Here is a 20,845-nt window from a genome sequence, read left to right on the forward strand (position 1 = left end):
GATAATAAACAATGCATACCACCTATCCAAGTCACTGTGTGTGTGTATATATATATATATATATATATATATATATATATATATATATCTGTAGTAGTTCCAATTTCCAAGTCAACAGAGGGAATATTCAAATAATTAGTGGACATGGGGACATTTTTGGTCAGGATATGTAAACATGCTTAATGATTACATCCCTTTTTCCCCTCCAAGGTACCTACTGTTTGGATTATAAACGGGAGGCAATGGGATGTGGTTAAAATTTTAGCACATTAAAGTAGCTGTAGCAGCAGAATCAAAAAATAAAAATAAAAAAGTAAGGTAAAAAGTTTTGATATACATAAAAAAAAAAACATGCTACAAACCTACCTAAATTGTGATCCAAAGGCCAGCTGAACTCATCAAATAGTCAATGAAAATTCAAAACACATAGTTAAAAGATAAAAATTTCGGTAGGCAGAAACTAATCACTACGTATTTCAGGAAGAAGAAAAAAAATAAGCAAAGAACAGAATTCCACCCCACCCAATGCTACATGGTGGGTCACAGACCCTCCACTGGTCAACAATCTAGAAAGAAGACTTCACAATAACAGGCACGTGTATGAGTCTCACAAAACCTAAACCATGCCATCGATGCAGATATATTCTTGTTCCCCTATGCTCTCTCTGCCCTGCCGATCACATCAAAATGTGGAGGAAACAATGTAGGTTGAGAATGTGCCCAAAACACTAATTAAAGGTCAGTTTTATAAGTTCCCCACTGATGTTTTAAGTTAAGAGTAGGAATTAATAGGGAACCGACCTTCTGTGAAACTTAAGGGCAACCCGACAATAGGTTAAATCAAATATTACGAAGCTGTATGGCCTGTGTGACTGGGGAAAAGCACACAGGGCATACAGCATCAGGACCCTTGCATATCTGGGTGGCACACTCCAGGCAGAAGAGGTTATGCCCACAGGGAACCAGGGCAGCTATCACCTGACTCTCCATACAATGGATACACATCTCCTGTCCTTTCCCTGCCAATCCAAACCCAAGTCGGTAGGGGTGGGAGGATTCTGGGGGGGAAGAGGAGGAGGCAGAAGCAGTGCTGTCACTGGAAGAAGAGAAGGCAGAGCCGTAAACTGGGAACCTGTGAGAATCGAGGACCCCAGCCAAGCAAATAGGCCCCCGCTGGACGCGCTGGGCCTGGGGATGCTCCAGGGCCTCGGTCCCAGGAAACGTTGGGGAGAGCCGCGGCGTTCCTGGCTGACTGGTCTGGACAGATGGGTGAGAATATTAAGTAGGTTAACAAGATGATTAATAAACCTAAAAATATTAACGTTGGAAACCTTGTAACCTCAAGATGTGAGTTCTGTGAAAGAAGGGAAAAGTTACAAGGAATGATGTCTTGACTGAAAACCATGGATTTATGCACACGCATGCATGCACGCACACACACTAAATTATTAGAATATTAAATACATGTTTATACAGTTGTTAAATATACATGGTAACTTAATTTTAATAGGGCTACTAATAGTTAAGATTCGAGCATGTCACACCACTTGCACACATTGGCAACTGCCTAAGAGTGAGGAATGGAGATGTTTTGAACAAACCTAATGTTCCAACACTCAGTGCAAGATGTGCAATATCAAATTTTACCATCATAATCAGTTTCATAACTACTTATATGCGAGTAAGACATAAACGCAAAACAGAACGTAATCTTGCATCACATAGTTTACAAGCACTATCCAGCACCACTGAGCCGATACTGGGGAGCAGATAATCCAGCTAGTTAGTATACCAATTGTGTTTGCATGTGTTTATGGTGTGGATTCATGAATTGGAAAACCTTAGCTACTAGTGCTCAATAAAATGGTTAAGACTTGCCTGTGGTGAATGTCACTAATATGCTTATAAAATATGTGCATCAACTAAGGTACCAAATACTCAAACTGGGAAATCCGGTCAAATGCAAATCCCTACCATGAATATGTAAAAGGACTTTCAACATTTCACGGGGCCTAAGGGTCAGTAAATTCATAGGCCTGAAAACTTTCAAGCCGTGTAACCAAATTGTAAAAAAAAAAGCTTTCAAAAGCAGAAGTATTAGTTTTCCAGTGATCCCAAGAATAAAAAGCAGTTGGTTTCCAACAGTTTGCAAACAGTCAACAGGTCCCCAGGCCAGGAGAAGAAGATGTGTTCTGGGATCCTTTATATACATAAGAATTGCTGTAGAATTGGCAGCAACAAATATTAACAACACATTTTTTTATTTTTTTTACATTAACGCAACTGCAAGAACCCCCCTTTAACTCCATACAGAAATAAAAAAATCACCATAAGAACACACAAACCTGAGTGTGGCGGGCATCAAAGGGGTGGACACCTTGGTTGTCCACAAAGGGACTCCAGACCTGGGGCTGAGAGACCGGATGAGATCCTGGGGCAGTGGAGATTGTTAAAGGGTCAAATCCTGAGGAGGAACTTCCCCCACCTAAACCAGCAAGCTCCTCTGATCCCAAGGAAAGTAGGCCATCGCCAAACCAGAAACTCGCTCCTCCACCATTGCTGCTGCTGTTGTTGTTGTTGTTGTTTACATTGGCGTTAAACTGACAGGTTGGACTGAAATCTGCGATCCTGCTCCCATTCCCACTGCCAAAGAATGAATCTGCTGAACTGGAGCCACTGCCAAGGGAGCTGGAGCTGTCATTGCGGTAGGTTGAAGACATCCTAACCCCACCATTAATATTGCTGTTGATTCGCTGAGTGCCAGAGATGCTCACAGGCGGTATTCCCCCACTGGGTGATGATGCGTTCATCTGAAGCCACGCCCCCTCTCCCAAACCTGCCACTGTTGTGGAGCCTTCAAAGCTGACATCTGTCCCATTGAAGTGGAAGTCATTGTCATCCACACCAGGAACCTCCATGCTGCTACAGGTGCCAGTGCGGAGTGCGATGTGGGCCTCTATCTCCTCCCTGGCTCTGTCCACATTCTCCGGCATCCCTGTGACCTCAAACACTGGCTCCTTATCACGGCTTGGTGTAACGATATAGGTGTGTGTCTGCTGTTGAATGCGTTTGATGGTTGCCCCTGAAAGAGATTCACAGTACCTTTTTTTAAATGAATCTATTTTAGTCCAAAATCCAAATAAAAACCTGGATTTGGTTAAATGGCTTCATTTGCTTGCTAAAAGAATAAACTTAGTCTGACATAAGCATTTCCAAGAGATATGTTACATATTTGTCTAGACCTGGGACAGATTACAACAAAGAGTAGAGAAGGTAAGAGATGAGTAGACTTGTCTATAAGAATAACCAGATATGATTTACCCAAAAAGGGTTGAGAAAAGAATAATGGGAACAGTATACAAGTATGAATCTCCCAATGCTAATAAGTTTAAACCATTTCATTTTTCTGCTGCAAAATATGAAGTCATAAGCACATCAGCTGCATAATAGTTTCTGCGATCTGAAATATTACATTTTCTGCTGTTGAAATTTTTACCTTCACTATGGAAAAAATAAATAAAACCCATTAACTGTGGGACCCACACTTAAATTTGATCATCAATTTCTGCTATGCCTAATGTGTCAACAAAAATTCGTAAAATCATGTGTTGTCTGTATTTGGCTATAGGTATTTGATTAACAGCACCTCATAGATGTCTGCCCATTGATGTTACACTCACAAACTACTTGTGTATGCTGGTTCACAAAGCCAGGTTATTAGTAGTAATAGTACTACATTTCAGTCCGATTAATAACCAAAATTTTCAACAACAATCTTGCAAAATGAATGCGTATAAAAATAAATAACAATAAGGCATTACATTTAAATGAAAAAAAATGCTAACCAAAAACATATAGACTGAAGCGTTAGCTTATCAAACCTACCCTTTTTACATAACATTCTAATAGGCAACCCTTTCACTACTAGGTTTAGGCTATAAAAAAAGACAAAAAACAAAAACAAAAGTTCCAAATGTTTCCTACAAAATAATGATCCATTTGTTTACCACCTTATTCTTAAGTTGTTTTTTTTTTATTTGCAACATGAACTACACATTAATTCCTTGTCACGGCAGATATACATCTATTTTTTATATTTTTCCTTACCCTTGTTTTTTTTTTGCTTGTTGTTTAAAAATACCTACTACTACTACCACCACTACTACTAATACTTTCGGCTGCTCCCGTTAGGGGTTGCCAAAGTGGATTTTTTTTTAAACATACTGCCTCTTTCTAATTTCAAGCAACCTCTGAATACAGTTGGAAAGTAAATTGTTTTGTGCTTTGCACATTATCTGTGCAGTTTTAAGTTCAACTAAGTTCCCTAAGGAAGAAGACTCCACAGAGATCAAACAATTCTGTACCATCTCACTCCTCAACATGGAAGATCTTCTTTGGGATTTTGGCAAGGAGGCTGACTACTTTCCTATGTTAGACAACGAGTATATGGACACTTCAATTCACAAAGGTGGAGTTCCGGGTGTTATGTATGGATGAGGCTATTCTACCAGTGCCCACTAGGTGGCACCTGTATTCTATAGTACTGTTGTCTGGGTTGTAACCAACAGAAGAAGAGTTCCTAGTAAAGCATGGAAATGAACAGCCGTGTGTGCGTTGTGGTCCCTGCATCGTGTGTGAAATTGTTCACACCATAGTGTTATTAGCCAGCTACATAATATAAATTGCCGACAAGGATGGGATGGCACGGTGAGACTTTGTGGTGATTTCAAAGTCACCCTCAACCAAGCACTCTGTGTGGACAAGTATCCTATTCCACGCATTGAGGATCTCTTTGCATCGCTAGCTGGAGGTCAACGCTTCAGTAAACTGGACTTGTCAAACGCATACCTACAGATGGAAGTAGTGGAGGAGTCGAGGAAGCTACTGACTATTTCCACACAAAAAGGACTTTTCTGCTACAACCGCTTGCCCTTCGGTATTGCGTCGGCACCAGCGTTGTTCCAGAAGGCTATGGATCAAGTGCTCGTTGGATTGCCATTCACACACTGTTATCTCGATGACATTCTGGTTAGTGGGCCAGATGAAGAGACCCACCTGAAAGCCCTGGACGACGTTCTCACAAGACTGGAGGAGTATGGTCTCCATGTCAAAAAGGATAAGTGCATGTTTTTCCAGGAGTCAGTAGAGTATCTAGGTCATATCATCGATGCTGCCGGGCTCCACAAGTCGCCAGAGAAGGAACGCGCTGTTGTGGAGGCACCGGCACCCACCAACGTTAGCCAACTACGCTCGCTCCTCGGAATGATAAACTACTATGGACGTTTCATCCCGGACCTGGCAACCATCCTGCAACCACTGAACGCACTGCTGCACAAAGGGAAGAAATGGCAGTGGACTACAGCTTGTGAGGCAGCGTTCCGAAAAGTGAAAGAGCTCATGGTATCTCAGAAGGTGCTAACCCACTACAACCCTGAGCTGCCCCTCCGTCTAGCCCGTGACGCTTCACCCTATGGGGTAGGGGCTGTACTCTCTCACGTCATGCCTGATGATGTAGAGAAACCTATCGCTTATGCGTCAAGAACACTAAGCAAAGCAGAGCAGAACTACGCCCAGATTGAGCGAGAGGTGCTGGGGATAGTATTTGGCATACGTAAGTTTCACCAGTATCTCTATGGTAACAAGTTCACTCTACTCACAGACCATCGCCCGCTGACCTCCATTCTCAGTCCAGTGAGGAGTACGCCGTCGATGGCCGCAGCCCGCATGCAGCGCTGAGCGCTCCTCTTGTCAGCGCATGATTACACTATAGAGTATCGTAAGGCTTCAGCACATACTAATGCAGATGGACTGTCAAGGTTGCCACTTCCGGACACTCACGATGACAAGATAGACACCGTAGATGTGTTTTACATGTCACAGTTAGACACACTACCAATCAGTACCACTGATATCCGAAACAACACTAGATCTGACCCTACACTGTCTCGCGTACTAGAGATGGTCACTACTGGACATTTTCCAAACATGAAAAACACAGATACGGAACTGTCTGTTTTCCTGACTCGTCAAAATGACCTCACAATCCAACAGGGATGCCTCATGTGGGGCACACGAGTGGTAGTGCCACCCAAGCTACGGCCCCGGGTGCTCAACGAGCTACATACAGCACTCCCAGGAGTAGTGAGGATGAAAAGCTTGGCACGGTCGTATGTCTGGTGGCCAGGTATTGACTCTCAGATCGAGCTCCAGGCCAAATCCTGCCACTCATGCCAGCGTAGTCAGAGAGAACCGAGTCTTGCCCCTCTACATCCATGGATGTGGCCTTCCAGTCCTTGGGAAGGATTCACGTGGACTTTGCTGGTCCATTTGAAGGACATATGTATCTTGTGGTAGTAGATGCTCATTCTAAATGGCCCGAGGTGCAAATCATGGATAGCACCACAGCAAGCAAGACCATCACAGTACTGAGGGGCCTTTTCAGTCGCCACGGCCTTCCTCACATTCTCGTAAGCGACAATGGACCCCAGTTCTGTTCTGAGGAATTCGCCACATTCCTGAAAGCCAATGGAGTCAAGCACATTCGCTCAGCGCCGTATCACCCTGCTACAAACGGGCTGGCCGAACGCTTTGTACAGACTTTCAAACACGCCCTCAAATCCTCCAGGGGCGCCGCACCAGTGCAACAGCGGCTCGACACATTCCTGATGACGTATCGCAACACCCCGCACGCCACGACAAAGGAACCGCCGGCTATGCTGTTCACAAGGCGCATGCTACGCACGCGACTGGACTTTCTCAAACCCAGTGTGGCTGGGGTTGTTCATCGCTCTCAAGACTCACAGCAGCAACGCCGTCAACAACACTCCAAGGCCAGACACTTTGCAGTCGGTGAGTCTGTCCTTGTTCGTGATTACCGGAAGGGGGAGGAAAAGTGGACACAAGGAGTTATAATGACTCAAACGGGACCAGTGTCATACGAGGTCAAGGTGGGAGCACAGGGAGTGTGGAAACGCCATGTGGATCAGATGTTGACTCGAACAGAGCAGGCACACGCAGACGCTGCCAGCTCTGCAGTCCACCTTCCTACCAGCTTCCCTATGTCACCTCAACGTAGTGCTGGTGGTACTACACGTCACCTCGGTACCCCTGCATCTCACACTGATGAGAACACTAATCCAGTTCCAGTGGCTATCGAGCCCACGGAGACACCTCACTCCAGTGAACCAGCTGGTGCTGGACCTACTAAGATAGCGGAGACTGTTAGACACTCGCGCTATCCGGTGAGACATACTAAACCACCTGCACGTTACTCTGCTGAGTAAACACATTGATAATGTGGTAATGAGACTGAGACTTTTGAGTATAAAAATATTGGGAAACAAATATGGGGTCTGAATGTATACCGGAAAATAACATTGTTTTGAAAGTACTTTTGGGAAGTCACATTACGCCTTTGTCACTTAATCTTTGTTCCGGGAAGTGATTTTTGCATTGTTGATGTACAACATATTTTAGTTGGGAGGAGATGTTATGTATGGATGAGGCTATTCTACCAGTGACCACTAGGTGGCACCTGTATTCTATATTGCTGTTGTCTGGGTTGTAACCAACAGAAGAAGAGTTCCTAGTAAAGCATGGAAATTAACAGCCGTGTGTGCGTTGTGGTCCCTGCATTGTGTGTGAAATTGTTTACACCATAGTGTTATTAGCCAGCTACACAATACCGGGGATACCTGGCTGTCTTGAGCATACCAGCATAATCTCTAAGATCAGTGAGAATGCGAAGAGGAACCACAGTGACTTGACAGTACTGTGGCTTGATCTAACCAATGCCTGTGGAACAATACTCCACAAGCTAGTAAAAGCAACACTGAGGACCTATCATGTCCCGGATTGATTCCAGAAACTCTTGCAGTGCTACTTCAACGGGTTCAACATGCATTTCACCTGCTGGGACATCACCAATGATTGGCAGAAACTGGAGATGGGCATTGTCACCGGGTGCACAATCTCAGTGATTCCGTTTTCTGCAGCGATGAACCTTCTCGTCAAGTCAGCAGATAAGTTACGTCAGAGTGCAGTACTGGCAAGTGGCATCCAGCAAGCACCCATCAGGGCACTCATGGAAAACCTCACCATCACAGCAAAATCAGTACCTGAAGGGAGATTGATTTTGGAGGACTTGGTTGAGCTCACAGACTGGGCAAGGATGGAGTTCAAACCTGAAAAATCCAGAAGCCCGGTACTGAGGAGGGGCCATGTCCAGAATCAGTTTCACTTTAAGATCGGGGAGAAAATCATCCCAACGGTCCAAGAGAAACCAGTGAAGAGCTTGGGGAGGTGGCACAGGGCGGACCTCAACGACAAGCAGAGTGTGACGGAGATGCTCATTCAACAGGAGACATGGATGACATCTCTGGAGAAGACCGGCCTACCTAGTAAGTATTAGGGCCTGGAGATACCAACACGGTGTGCTTCCCAGACTGCTCTGGCCACTGCTCGTTTATGTGGTACCTGCCTCCACTGTTGAGGGGCTGAAGAGGAAGATGAACACCTACCTGAGGAGATGGCTGGGCGTCCCAAGAAGCTTCTGCTCTATCGGCCTGTACAGCACAGGCAACAAGCTGCAGCTGCCAATAACAGCTGTAATCGAGGAGTACAAGTTAACAAAAACACGCCAGGCCATAGTGCTGCGAGACAGCAAAGATGCAAGAGTATGCCAGGCAAGCATTGAGGTCAGAACGGGCCTTAAGAGGTCAGCCAGCACAGCACTAAGGGAGGCGGAAGATCGCCTGCATAATGCCAACATCGTCAGGTCAGTAGCCCTGGGCAGGCTGGGTCTGGGCTGCTACACCAGGTCAAGCTGGAACAAGGCTAACCCGAAGGAGCGGCGTGGCATGGTGCAGACAGAGGAAGGTCCACAAGGCAGAGGAGGAAAGCCAACACGTCAAGGCAGTAGCCATGAACAAGCAGGGCAGCTGGACGAGGTGGGAGAGAGGGCACTGACCTGGCATGACATCTGGAGCATGAAAGGATACCAGATCAAGTTTCTGTTGTGTTCCGTGTATGATGTCCTGCCTACTCCATCAAACCTCCACACATGGGGGTTAGCAGAGAGCCTCAGCTGTACACTCTGTGGAAGGCCAGCCAACCTTGATCATTTCCTCTCCATATGTTAGTCAAGTCTGGCAGATGGGAATCTGGTCATGGCGACATGACCAGATTCTAACACAGTTGGCTGCTGGTGTGCAGCAGGCAAGAAAGAAGTCAAAGCAACTTTTTAATGGCCCTCATTTCATCCACTTCCTCAGGTCAGAGGAGAGTGCAGCAGCAGAGTTGAGGAGTAAAGGGGTCCTGGCCACAGCAAGCAGGCGGATCTTCAGAAGCAGCTTAAATGCCCAGAAGAGATAATCCACACTAGCCTCAGACCAGATATTGTCCTCTGGTCTAAAGGTACCAAGAAGGGGGTTCTTATCAAGCTTACAGCACCCTGGGTAGAGAGGATAGAGGAGGCACATGAGTGCAAACTAAAGAAATATCAGACCCTCATCTTTCAGAGCCAACAGAATAGATGGAAAGCCTAGAATCTGCCAGCTGAAGTCGACTGCAGGAGCTTTGCAGGGCAGTCGCTCTGGAATGCTCTTGGACTGCTTGGGCTTGAAGGCCCAGCTAGGAAGCGGCTGCTAGTCAACATCACCAAACTGGCAGAGGCGGCATCTCAGTGGATCTGGATAAAGTGGAATGAGCAGTGGCAGAACCAACCTGGTGATAGGCTAATAACATCATAGAGTTGAGTGGTAGACAGTGGGGGTAGTACCAGGATGCTGGTTCTACCATCGGACCCCTTGGAGATGTCATGGGCTTAAATCGATGAAACATCGAGGATGGGGAGTGCCTATTGGAAAAACTGTAGAAGCCACTCACTCAGCTCAGTTTGGAGGGAGGTGCCTTGTGTGAGGGAAAGGACAGCGGGATGCCACTGGCTCCCAGACAGCACAGGGCGAGTACCTGTAAAGATGAGCCAATTGCGATCTCTTATTGTATTTTGTATACAACTAGGTCACAAAACTTTTAAAGCATGTAAATTAATAAATAATATGTTGTTTGGTTCGCAATAATCCAATCGATTTACAATTCTTTTAAGATTTTTTTTTTGGGGGGGCATTTTCTGCCTTTATTGGATAGTGATAGTACAGAGAGCGAGACAGGAAAGGCAGGGGAGAGAGCGGATGATATGCAGCAAAGGGCCTGGGCCGGATTCAAACCCAGGCCGCTGCAGTAAGGACTCAGCCTTATGTGGTACCAGGTGAGCCACCGAGGTGCCCCCTTATAGCTCTCTTCTGTAGCATGAAAATTGGATTAGCATTGGTTTTGTATGCGTTTCCCCATAACCTCCACACAGTAGGTAATGTATGGAACTATGAGAACAATACAGTATATATAGTGAATTCTGATTCAAGATATCTTTAGTTTATATAACACTGCAATGGTTTTAGATATTTTCATTTTTACATTATTTATGTGCGGTTTCCAACATAATTTAGGATCAGTTATCATGCCCAGAAATTTTTCATACATTTTCTATTTCAACATCATTTTTACTTGATTATTGATTTGCTGATTACCAAAAAATATAAACTTAATTTTCCTTTAATTCAATGATAACTTATTAATAGCAAACCATTTCTTCAATTCCTTTTCCACTGTACTCAGAAGCCGTTCCAAAGTTTTCCTGGCACAACATAAATTAGTGTCATCAGAAAATAAAACAAATTTTAAAATGTTAGACACTTTACAAATGTCATTTATATAAAGCATTAACAGTTTAGGGGCTAGTACTGAATCTTGTGGAATGCCACAAGTAACCTTCAACAAATCAAATCATTTATTTGTACATGTTGATATCTATCATCAAGGTAACTTCGTAGCAATGAGTATGCTATCCCTCTAATATCATATCTCTTCAGTTTCTTCATTAATAAACCATGATCAATAGTATAGAATGCTTAGAATGCTTTTTAAAGTCTATAACCCACCCCCCCCCCCCACACACACACACAGTATATTCTCTGTTGTCCATTCCAGTATATATATTCTTCTACCAGTTCCATCACTGCCACTGAGGTGGACCTATTTGCTCTAAAGCCATAATGATGGTCATTCAATAAATTGTGTTTTTCCATGAAATTATCAAGCCTTTGCACGAAATAGTTTTTCTAAAAAAATTTAAGAACTGGGAAAGCACAGAAAATGGTATATAATTGGAGAATAGATGTCCATCTCCACTTTTACAAATAGGAAAGACTTTTGCTGTTTTCATTTTTCTGGGAAATATACCTGTTTGGGAGGTTTGATTGTATCACTATACATTCCATAATACTTTTTAATAACGACGTATAAACTTCAGTCCAATCAGTGGACTTTGTATTCTTAATTTTTTTTTAAATGTCAAGTATTTCCTTTTCATCAACACCCCTAATAAAGACGGAGTTAAGCTTTCAAAAGCTGGTTAACGAGCTTAGATGGCAATGTCACCAGTGAAAAGGGTTTTGGACCCCTTAAGAGCACACAATAAGAAACAACTATCTAAAAGCCATATAAAAATACATATGCACTAGAGAGAATAGTCTGGATAAACCATCCAGAAAATATAACAAATAACATAAGATGCTATTCAACTACTGCATTAAAATATTTTGCTTTTTCCAGTTATCATACTTGCATAAGTGTATGAATAAATGTAAGTCACTTTCCCCTCATACAAGATAAGTTTTTGAAGAGTAAACCAAGCACCCACCTTTGGGACCCACGACCAGCCCCACAACACGATACGGCACCCGCACCTGTAAGTTTGGAATGAAGAGGGGTAAGATTAATTAAAAATTCCATATCTAAATAAAGAAAAATAAGAGAATCCATTTTTCATTAAAATGTTTTTATGGTGAAAATGATTTTACTCTGGATAATGATGTCACATCAATTACTTAAAGCCAAAATCCTGAAGATTTACATCTGAAAAAAATGTATATCGCTGGCATAGTTAAGGCTGTAATTAAGCTACAAACATCCAAATCATGAATACTTTTGTAACTGCTCACTTGAGTGGTTAGAAAAAGATGTGGCAAAAAAGTTTTGCATCTTCACCATAGCAGCCAAATACAAAATGAAACAAATAGGGTAAGTTATGGCGAGTTTGATGGAAATACTAAGTCTTTGTAGCCAACAAGCAGATGTGGCAGACAGAGCTCGTAAAGGAGCATTTCCAACAGATACAACTCCTATATCCATAGCTAAAACTCAAATTCAACTACCAGTACATCTGTTTCATTTCAAATTAATCTGGGATTTGGAGCTGTCAAACACCAAGGCAATTAACAGGGCATCAGTAAGTTAAACAAAAAGGATCTACAGGTTTGTAGCTTTGAAACTACATTGTAATTTGATGACTCATCACATGCTAACTAACCTGAATGGTTGTCTGCCCTGGTAGAGAAGGGGCCCCTGGGAGTCCAGGGCCCACTACAGCAGACAGAGGGCCTGCCTTGTTTCGAGAGGCCCTGATGAGGGAGAAGTGCTCAGCAGCAGAGAGAATCTCTCTCTTGGCCATGGCAACATCTTCTTTGCGTCCTGTTACGACAAAGACAGGCTGCTCACCCCTCACTGGTGTTTTAATGTAAGTGTTGGTCTTCGCACGGAGAGCCTTGATCTTACAGCCTAAGACAGTTGAATAGGGCAAGGAAATGAAATTGAGAGAAACAGACAGACAAGGATCAAGATGGGAGGGCAGCACATGGTTTATAAATGCATTGGGTCACATTAAGTAAAACATGTGGTTTACATCATCCCTTTTAACAAATTAAAGACAACCATGCATTATTCCCGATCATAATAGCAATGTATTCAAAGTAGTTCTTAAAACTTACAAAAAGATATTTCCTTAACCAGTGGTTAAGAGTCCCACATCATTACCAGAGCCATTTCCTGTTGTTGTCAACACTGCAGTCTATATACCCTCCCCCACCGGTCCCTAAACAGACGTAACACTGTCCTTACCCAACCATCAAGTTATTCGAAGTTTAGAAAGGGCACTAGATAAAAACTTGGAAGCTTGAAAAAAGACACCAAGTTTAGCATATAAGCGGTTGGTAGCGGTTAAAACATGAAGCTAACAATAGGCTAAGGCTGATGTGGCAATGCAATGGTGCCCATCAGATCCCTTCATGTTCCTTCAGAGACACGTACGTGGAGTAACACAGCAATGCACAGCTGAGTGAACCTCCACTGTCGGCGAAACTAAGTCAATTTCTGCTGGACAAAGACACGAACATTATCACCATCACCAATGAGTCTAGAGTGGGTCGGCTTGTCTATTGAACTGGAAATGTTAAACTTTCTGCGTGGATCGCTGAGGTTGGTGACCTACTTAGCAAGAATGCTAGCCAGACCAACCTCAAGCACTACAATGCTAAAAATGCAGTGACGATACTTAAAAGACATTTCTTGACTTTTGCTACGATTCGACCTTCATCCGATTTACCGAAAAAGTGAGGTGAAGTGCTGTAAGGCTGCATATAAAAATGCTCATGTGAATATTGACCGATTGTCGGGGCGATAACCACCCGGCTGGTGAAGAACACCTCCTCACCCTGTCTGCCCACGATCTCAGCGACGTGCTCGGAGCTCGGCACGGCCACGCACTCCGTGGTGTTGACGCTCTTTCTCCGCATCAGCAGCGACGGCTCCACTTCATAGGTGGTTTCGCTGTACACACCATTCGGCAATAACACCATCCCGTTGTTCGTCGTCTGCAAGGTACCAGTATCGTCCAACTCATCGTTGCCGTACAACAAGATTGTATCGGGAGGCGGCGGTTCAATCCCCGGCTGCATCACAGGTCCAGCCGGCCCCGACGAGGCGTGACGGTGGGCCTGAGCTAGCAACGTGCTAGCGCAGCCCATTTCGATGCTTCCTATGTCGGAGTCCTCTGCTAAAACTTCTGTCTCTTCCTCTGTCGCCGCGACATTTTCCTCTTCTTCGGAAGACGGCTGATGCAGAGATAGAGGCTTCAAGTCTAAAACCGTGCCGAGAAGACTAAAATGAGAAACAGGGGACAGGTGGTGGTGGTGGTGGTGGTGGAGCTGGGAATGGCTCTCGTCGGTTTGCTCAGTGGCTTGGCTCTGCGTCCCGGGCTCGTCGAGGCCTGTGCCGGCGAAAGCGTGCACTAGAGGTGGTGGGACCTCCGACTCGCTCTCGTCGGCGTCCGGCATAGACGTACTACTAGGCATGCTGCAATCTAATAATATTCAACGTTGCAGTCAACTGCAAGTTTCGTTTTTTTAAAGTTTTGTCTTGTTGGAGCGACCAGCGCCTGATGCAATGGGCAGCTTTTTGTTTTGTATTGCCAGCTTCTCATAGGGCCCTCCCTTCTTTCACTACATTGTGTCGCGGTGGTGAATTTCGCGAGATTTGTGTCTGACCTCTGTTTACCATCGTTAAAACTGCGCACTGGGTGCGCATCTAGACCGAGCGTACGCAAGGAAGCCAATGCCACCCTAGCAAGAAACCATGAAGTCCTCCACCTCGCAACTTCCTTGCAGCACTGAAGCTAGAATAGAACAGGAAGCACATTTTACATGGAAAATTTAGAAAGCAAGCAGGCGTAGTTTGTTTACTACATGCTAGGTCATTAACTTTTCAACCCATCATTAGGCCTCTGGGGAGAGGCGTGCGTGGGGGTAAATGCCACAGTCACTAGTGCCTTGACGATAGATATTATTCACCTTTAAAACGAGTATGATAGAGAAAAGCAAAGAAAGCTGCGGAGAAAGGTTGATTTTTTTTGCCCATCTTTAACCAAGGAACAACTTAGAGTAAACGGACTGTTCACCTGGTCTGTCCAAGTTAATCTTTTGTTCGTGTAAATTCAAATCTATAATATTGTCATGGTCGCGATAATTTTGATTGCATGAACTTTTGAATACATTTCTTGTTCCATTATCCGACTCTCAGGGTCGCGGGGATGCTGGAGCCTGTTTCAGCAGTCATTGGGCGGCAGGCGGGGAGACACCCTGAACAGGCCGCCAAGCCATCACAGGGCACACATCTCTTGTATAAAAAAACAAAACATTAAACATTTATCCACTTTAGACAGTGTTTCGTACAATTTGATGTGTAGATAGAAAAGATTAGAGCTGTATCAAGGTGTAAAAAGTACAACAGCTCTTGAGTATTTGTTGGGTCTTTTTTTTTCTTCCTCGCCCTGGTGTCCTTTCTTGTTTTTTCTTCCCATCTGGGATAGGCTCCAGCATCCCCGCGACCCAGAGAGCAGGATAAGCGGTTTGGATAATGGATGGATGGATTTACTCCTCTTCCAGCCTTTCCTTCGGCTCCTGATTTACCACTCTTTCATAAGCCTTGCTAGTTGTTAATTTTTTGCTCCTAAACCCAACTTGTTCGTTTTGCCCTCTTGTGCTATATTTTCCCTTTATTAATGTTTCATACCGTCATTCAGCCATAATCTTATTTTCATTATTCGTCTTGTTTTGTTCCTATGGTGAAAGGATGCCCAGGGGAATCAGCAAAGATAGATTAAAAGATCTCAATTCCCAATATCTCTGTATTCTTGACATAAAGTTTTTTTTAAAAAATAAGAAAAATACTTCACGTTATTCAAATTGTAACAAATTATACTAAATAGATTATTTTGGAACGTGAACCTCGCGAGGGTTTATTCTACTCATTTGAACCAATAGCAAGGCGCAGGGGGCGGGCTCCTAAACGTCTTAACCAGTAGCATCGCACGCAGATGCTACGTTTACTGGTAAAGCTCACACATCCGGGTGAGCAATTTGAGGTGAGTAGATAAACCTTTGTGAATGAAAAAAAATCACAAGTGAATTATATACATATTTGAATCTATTAATTAAAATTACTATTGTTATGCTAACAAAATACAGACCTACAATATGTAATAGCTAAAGGTTGTCCGTTCCTTGTGGTTTGCTCGCAGTAACCGGTATATGCCAGCAAGCTACATGGTTAACCTAGCCTTAAGCTAATTGCCGCTAACCTTAGCCCGGGTCCGCTCTGTCACTTTTTTATTTTATTTTTTTGTCAGTTAGTCACCTAATAGTGTTGATTTTAAAACGTGATGTTTGTCCACGTAGTATCAACAGCTCTGCCACCATCTGAGTTAAACCATCGACCCGTCGGTCATCGAGATGCACAGATCCATCAGGGTGGTGCAGGTGCTTTGGGCCCAGTTGCTCTGCGGGTGGGTTCTGGGGTCCGAACTAACTTTTGAGCTGCCAGACAACGCTAAGCAGTGCTTTTATGAAGACATCATCATCGGCACAAAGTGCACACTGGAATTTCAGGTGTGTCCGTATTACTGTCTGCACAACATTTAATTTAGGCCCAGGTTCTTGTGCACCACCCTAGTCCGACCTGTAATTCAGTATTTTACACAAGACTTCCGTCCCCAATCAACTCGCTGTCAAGTCCGCATTTGTAACAAGAGCGCAGGTTTCATGTAGTCAGTCTTTCATGGTTGAATGATAAAGTTGAACCATTAGGCATTGAGATTGATTTTTGTCTTTTAATAGCAATGATCAAATAAATCTGTATCACAATAGATTGCCATAGAGCTTCCCATTTTTTGTTTGTGTAAGGTGGTGTCAAATGCCATTAGTCCATTACAATGGAAAAAACATTGGCACTACTGTTAAAAGGACAGTATTTGAAGTTTAAAAAAGTGTCAAGTTGTTGCTGGATACAGTCTTTCTGTGTCTTCATTTTCTCAGGTAGTGACTGGGGGTCACTATGATGTGGACTGTTGTCTTGAGGACCCAGACAGCACTGTTCTCTACAAGGAGATGAAGAAACAATATGACAGCTTTACCTTTACAGCAGCCAAGAATGGCACCTACAAATTCTGCTTCAGCAATGAGTTCTCTACATTCACGCACAAGACAGTCTACTTTGACTTCCAGGTTGGCGAGGACCCACCACTGTTCCCCAATGAGAACAGAGTCACAGCTCTCACCCAGGTGATTGTGTGCTAGCATTTGTTCATTTAGGGGTGATAATTTAATTAAAAGAAAAGATTGCTTTTAAATGACTATGAGAAACTTTAACCCCTTTCATCTTAATCCTCGTTTGTCATTGTGCAAAATTATCTCATTTTTATTCTCCATTCATGCCAAGTCAGTTCTGTTTTATCACAGTGGAGTAGAAATTACAAAACATCTTCATGTAAAATTACAATTGCAAAAATGTAGTCTAAGTCAAGTAAGTAACATTGATTATTTTCCCCCAAATATGTCTGTGAATGTTCTCATTCATCCAGGTCATGGTTAATCCACAGGAGTTGAATCAAGTGCAACTGCACTTGGTTCCCCCAGATACTCACATGGTCCATTTTTTCCACCGTCAAAATATTTTAACAAAGTTTTTTTTTTTTTACTTCATCTTAATGATAATAATACAATTTTACCTAAATTTACATGCCGTACTAATAAGTCTGATAAGGTCTTTTTGAGTACATCTCTGGGATTTTAGTGAATTTGGTGGTGTTTTCCCTTGAAACTGAGGGCCTGTTTCCCCCATGGACTGCTTTGGATTGATTGACATGTATGATTTTGTTAAGTTTCTCTTCCTGACTGATTTCTCTTTCCTTTCAATTCATCATTCCTCTTTGTTCTCAGATGGAGTCAGCCTGTGTCTCTATTCATGAGGCTCTGAAGTCAGTCATTGACTACCAGACGCACTTCCGTCTTCGTGAGGCACAGGGACGCAGTCGGGCAGAGGACCTTAATACCCGTGTGGCATTCTGGTCTATTGGTGAGGCCTTCATCCTTCTGGTGGTCAGCATCAGCCAGGTGGTCCTATTGAGAAGCTTCTTCTCGGACAAGAAAACCACCACAACCCGAGTTGGATCGTAACGATTTCTGAAGCAAGAGAGTGGTTTCACATGAATTCCTTTTTTTCCAGACCTGGGCTATTACATGTATAGTAGGTTAGAATAGCAGTACTGATCTGAGATCAGACTATATCATAGTTTTAGTTTATATGGTCAGACAAGTGATCCACGATCAGTAGTCCTATTCTTAGAAGTTTTATGCAGACAGGTGTTGGGTAAAACTGTTAAAACTGTTTCGATGTTTTTTTAGAGAGAAAAATGTTTAAATTAGTTTTGCCTGTAATATCCAATTTGGAGGAAGTTATGGTTGGTTGTTTTAAAAAAATCAACTCTACAGATACTTTATTTAAAAATCCTATCCAAATTGTTCATTTTTAAGTATGATGTTTTTACCCGGGTCTGCCTCCATTGTCTTGTGTTGTCTGTCCCAGGTTTGTTATCTCCTCTTCAACCCAAAGTATGTGCGGTGGGAGCCAAGGCAGTTGCAGAATATGATAGATATCAGAATTTGTTTCTTTGTCTGTGTAGCATCCGACTCGGAAGCATTGAATGATTGGAGTTTCTTATGAATGTTTCATATATCTATGACCAGTCCTTGAATTGATTTGTTTCTCTTGTCCTTTCCTAATGAAACCTGATTTGATTGAATGAGACAGTCAAACCATTGTAATCCAAAGGAATTGAATCAAGTGCAAGTCTAGTCAGAAAGGCACGAACTGATGAAGCCTCTTGGATGAGAGGCGAAACGTCTTCACGGATATACAACCAAGTCCAGTTGCACTTGATTAATTTCCTTTGGATAACTATGACCTGGATGAATGAGAACATTCACAGTCAAACCATTGTAGTCACAAAATTGTGTCACTTCAAATTAGCCTTTTTTTTCTCTTTTTTTTTTTTAAGGGAGCATGCTACTCGGCATATTAAGCAATTTTTCCATAACCAGTTATTTGCTTGAAATGTTACCTAACTCAGTCTTACTTTTGGATTGATGGGTTGAAGTCAGAAAAACACAAGCAGTTCTCTATAAAGTGACTGCAGACACAATCGTTTCAACAAAATGAGAATGAGCATTCATAGCATACGTTTTTCTGTTGCTTTTTTCTGGTTCAGTTACATTCACTGAATTACAAGTTTTAATCTAAGGTCATGCTGTGAACTTGCTTTTTAACATTGCCTAATTAAATGAAAATCCGAATTGAAATTTTTCAGTTAAAGATGGGGTCTACTATGAACACTGCACTATGTTAATGTCAGGATGAGTCCTGTAGAGTGTAAGATAAAAGAAGAAAAACTTGTATTGCTCATGTTTTTGGAAATGATAAACTATATAGTGATTACAGCAGCAGGTTCAAATGCATCATCTTATTTTAAAAGTCTTTCACATGAGCCCTTGCTATGTTATATCTTATTCTGCCTTTGGTGTTTTAATTGTAACAACTTTATTTATTAAGTGGGTTCATATGTCTTTGGTTTTTACAACTTTGTTGCTAAATCATATTGTTATATTGCTTTGTAAAATACTTGATGAATGTAAAAACATTGGTTATCCGATTTGAAGCGGCAAATGGAAAGATTAGACCCTATCAAGCCATTTGAACAATGCAGTTTATTTTCAAAATGAACTTGTGAGATTTAGATGGCTTGGGCGATTTTAAAAGTATTGGGTTTACGAAACAGTTTTGGGTCTTACCACTCCCACATTCATTATATTGTCCTTTGGTCACCAGGTTCAAGTTATATGTAAAAAAAAAAAGTTTCAGTGTGTTTTTAGTGTAGATTATTACACGAGATTCTATTATGCACATTGGGGTAAGTAGAGCATAGTAGTTCATACATTATTAGTGGGTTCATTGCAAACAAGAAGACTTTGTTTCAGTCAGGAGTCATGCACCCAATTCCTAGAGAAGCGATTTTTCTCTAGAAATTGCTACCTTGTCAAAAATATGGTGGTTGGTATTGATGAAAGAAATGTATAAATTCAAACCAGTTGTCTCTAATCTCAAATTTGAATCGGTTCAGCTTTCTCTGCTTTTACCTGGATTATTCAGCATGCGTAGACAGTTGTCTCTTAATTTTTTAACTATTGTGCTGGTAGTATGAGATCCAGCTATCAAGAGAAATGAAGACAACAAAAAACAAACCACCCTCTCGTAAATCTGGGGGGGAAAATACATTCTTAGTTTAAGAATAATTTCAAATACCCAAGCTTAACCAGAGACCCAACTCTTTTTATGATCATTGGCAAATATTTTTTTTCTATATGGTGTTTCTGATTTAGGCCTTTTGGGAAAACAAGCTGGATGGAACCTGTCGTGTTCAGGAAGCTTTTTCAAATTTTAGTATATCAATTGATGAATACATTGAACGCTTATTTTTTTGTCATCCATCAATTGAGGCTTGACTTTGTTTTCAAGTTAAAATAGTCTATTTAGTGTTTGTCTGTTATGGCTGGCTTAAACGCAGAAGAGTCTTGTCTAAAAAGTAAAAAAAAAATCCTTTTACATTAGGCATATCTTTGTGGTGCAGTGTTATTTTACCTGTGATTTGCGCAAGGTCTACAGAAGTCCATTCTCAACATTTACAATCGCCATCACCTATGAGGCACTATGGGGGTCTTGTTAATTTACTGGCTCATCTGAATAAACTTGTTTGGGAAAAAATCCTTTTTTATATATATGTTTTTTAGTTTCACATTTAGTGAAAAGTTCTTGTTTTGAATTGAGAAAAATTGAGGGGTATTTCGATTATCCTAAAAATAAAGATACTGATAATCACTCCAGAGCTGAGGTCTCTGTGCATGCAACCCAGTGTTGTTGGTTTTTTCTTTTTTTTTCCAACCTGAGGAGGGCGTTGCAGTCAAACCATTACCTGCTTGGTACGCGATTTCCTTATATATTTAAGATTGTCAGCACATGAAGCGTCATCTATAAAGATGAGAATTTGCTTAAAAAATGACAAAAG

At 42.3% G+C, this 20,845-nt stretch overlaps 2 protein-coding genes across 2 annotated transcripts; one reads left to right on the forward strand and one right to left on the reverse strand.

The window, feature by feature from the left end:
• Window positions 1–388: 388 nt before the first annotated feature.
• Window positions 389–14,367, reverse strand: LOC130115933 (RNA-binding protein MEX3B-like). The gene is made up of 5 exons (XM_056283822.1): window positions 13,607–14,367; window positions 12,428–12,675; window positions 11,759–11,804; window positions 2,346–3,082; window positions 389–1,257 (listed from the first exon to the last, which is right to left on the reverse strand). The coding sequence occupies exons 1-5, from the start codon at window positions 14,244–14,246 to the stop codon at window positions 841–843; spliced, it is 2,088 nt and encodes a 695-aa protein (XP_056139797.1). The 5' UTR covers window positions 14,247–14,367; the 3' UTR covers window positions 389–840.
• Window positions 13,728–20,680, forward strand: tmed7 (transmembrane p24 trafficking protein 7). The gene is made up of 4 exons (XM_056283834.1): window positions 13,728–13,773; window positions 16,128–16,337; window positions 16,764–17,009; window positions 17,667–20,680. The coding sequence occupies exons 2-4, from the start codon at window positions 16,182–16,184 to the stop codon at window positions 17,901–17,903; spliced, it is 639 nt and encodes a 212-aa protein (XP_056139809.1). The 5' UTR covers window positions 13,728–13,773; window positions 16,128–16,181; the 3' UTR covers window positions 17,904–20,680.
• Window positions 20,681–20,845: the final 165 nt, after the last annotated feature.

The sequence above is a fragment of the Lampris incognitus genome, chromosome 1 (assembly GCF_029633865.1).
Source record: "Lampris incognitus isolate fLamInc1 chromosome 1, fLamInc1.hap2, whole genome shotgun sequence".
NCBI lineage: Eukaryota > Metazoa > Chordata > Actinopteri > Lampriformes > Lampridae > Lampris > Lampris incognitus.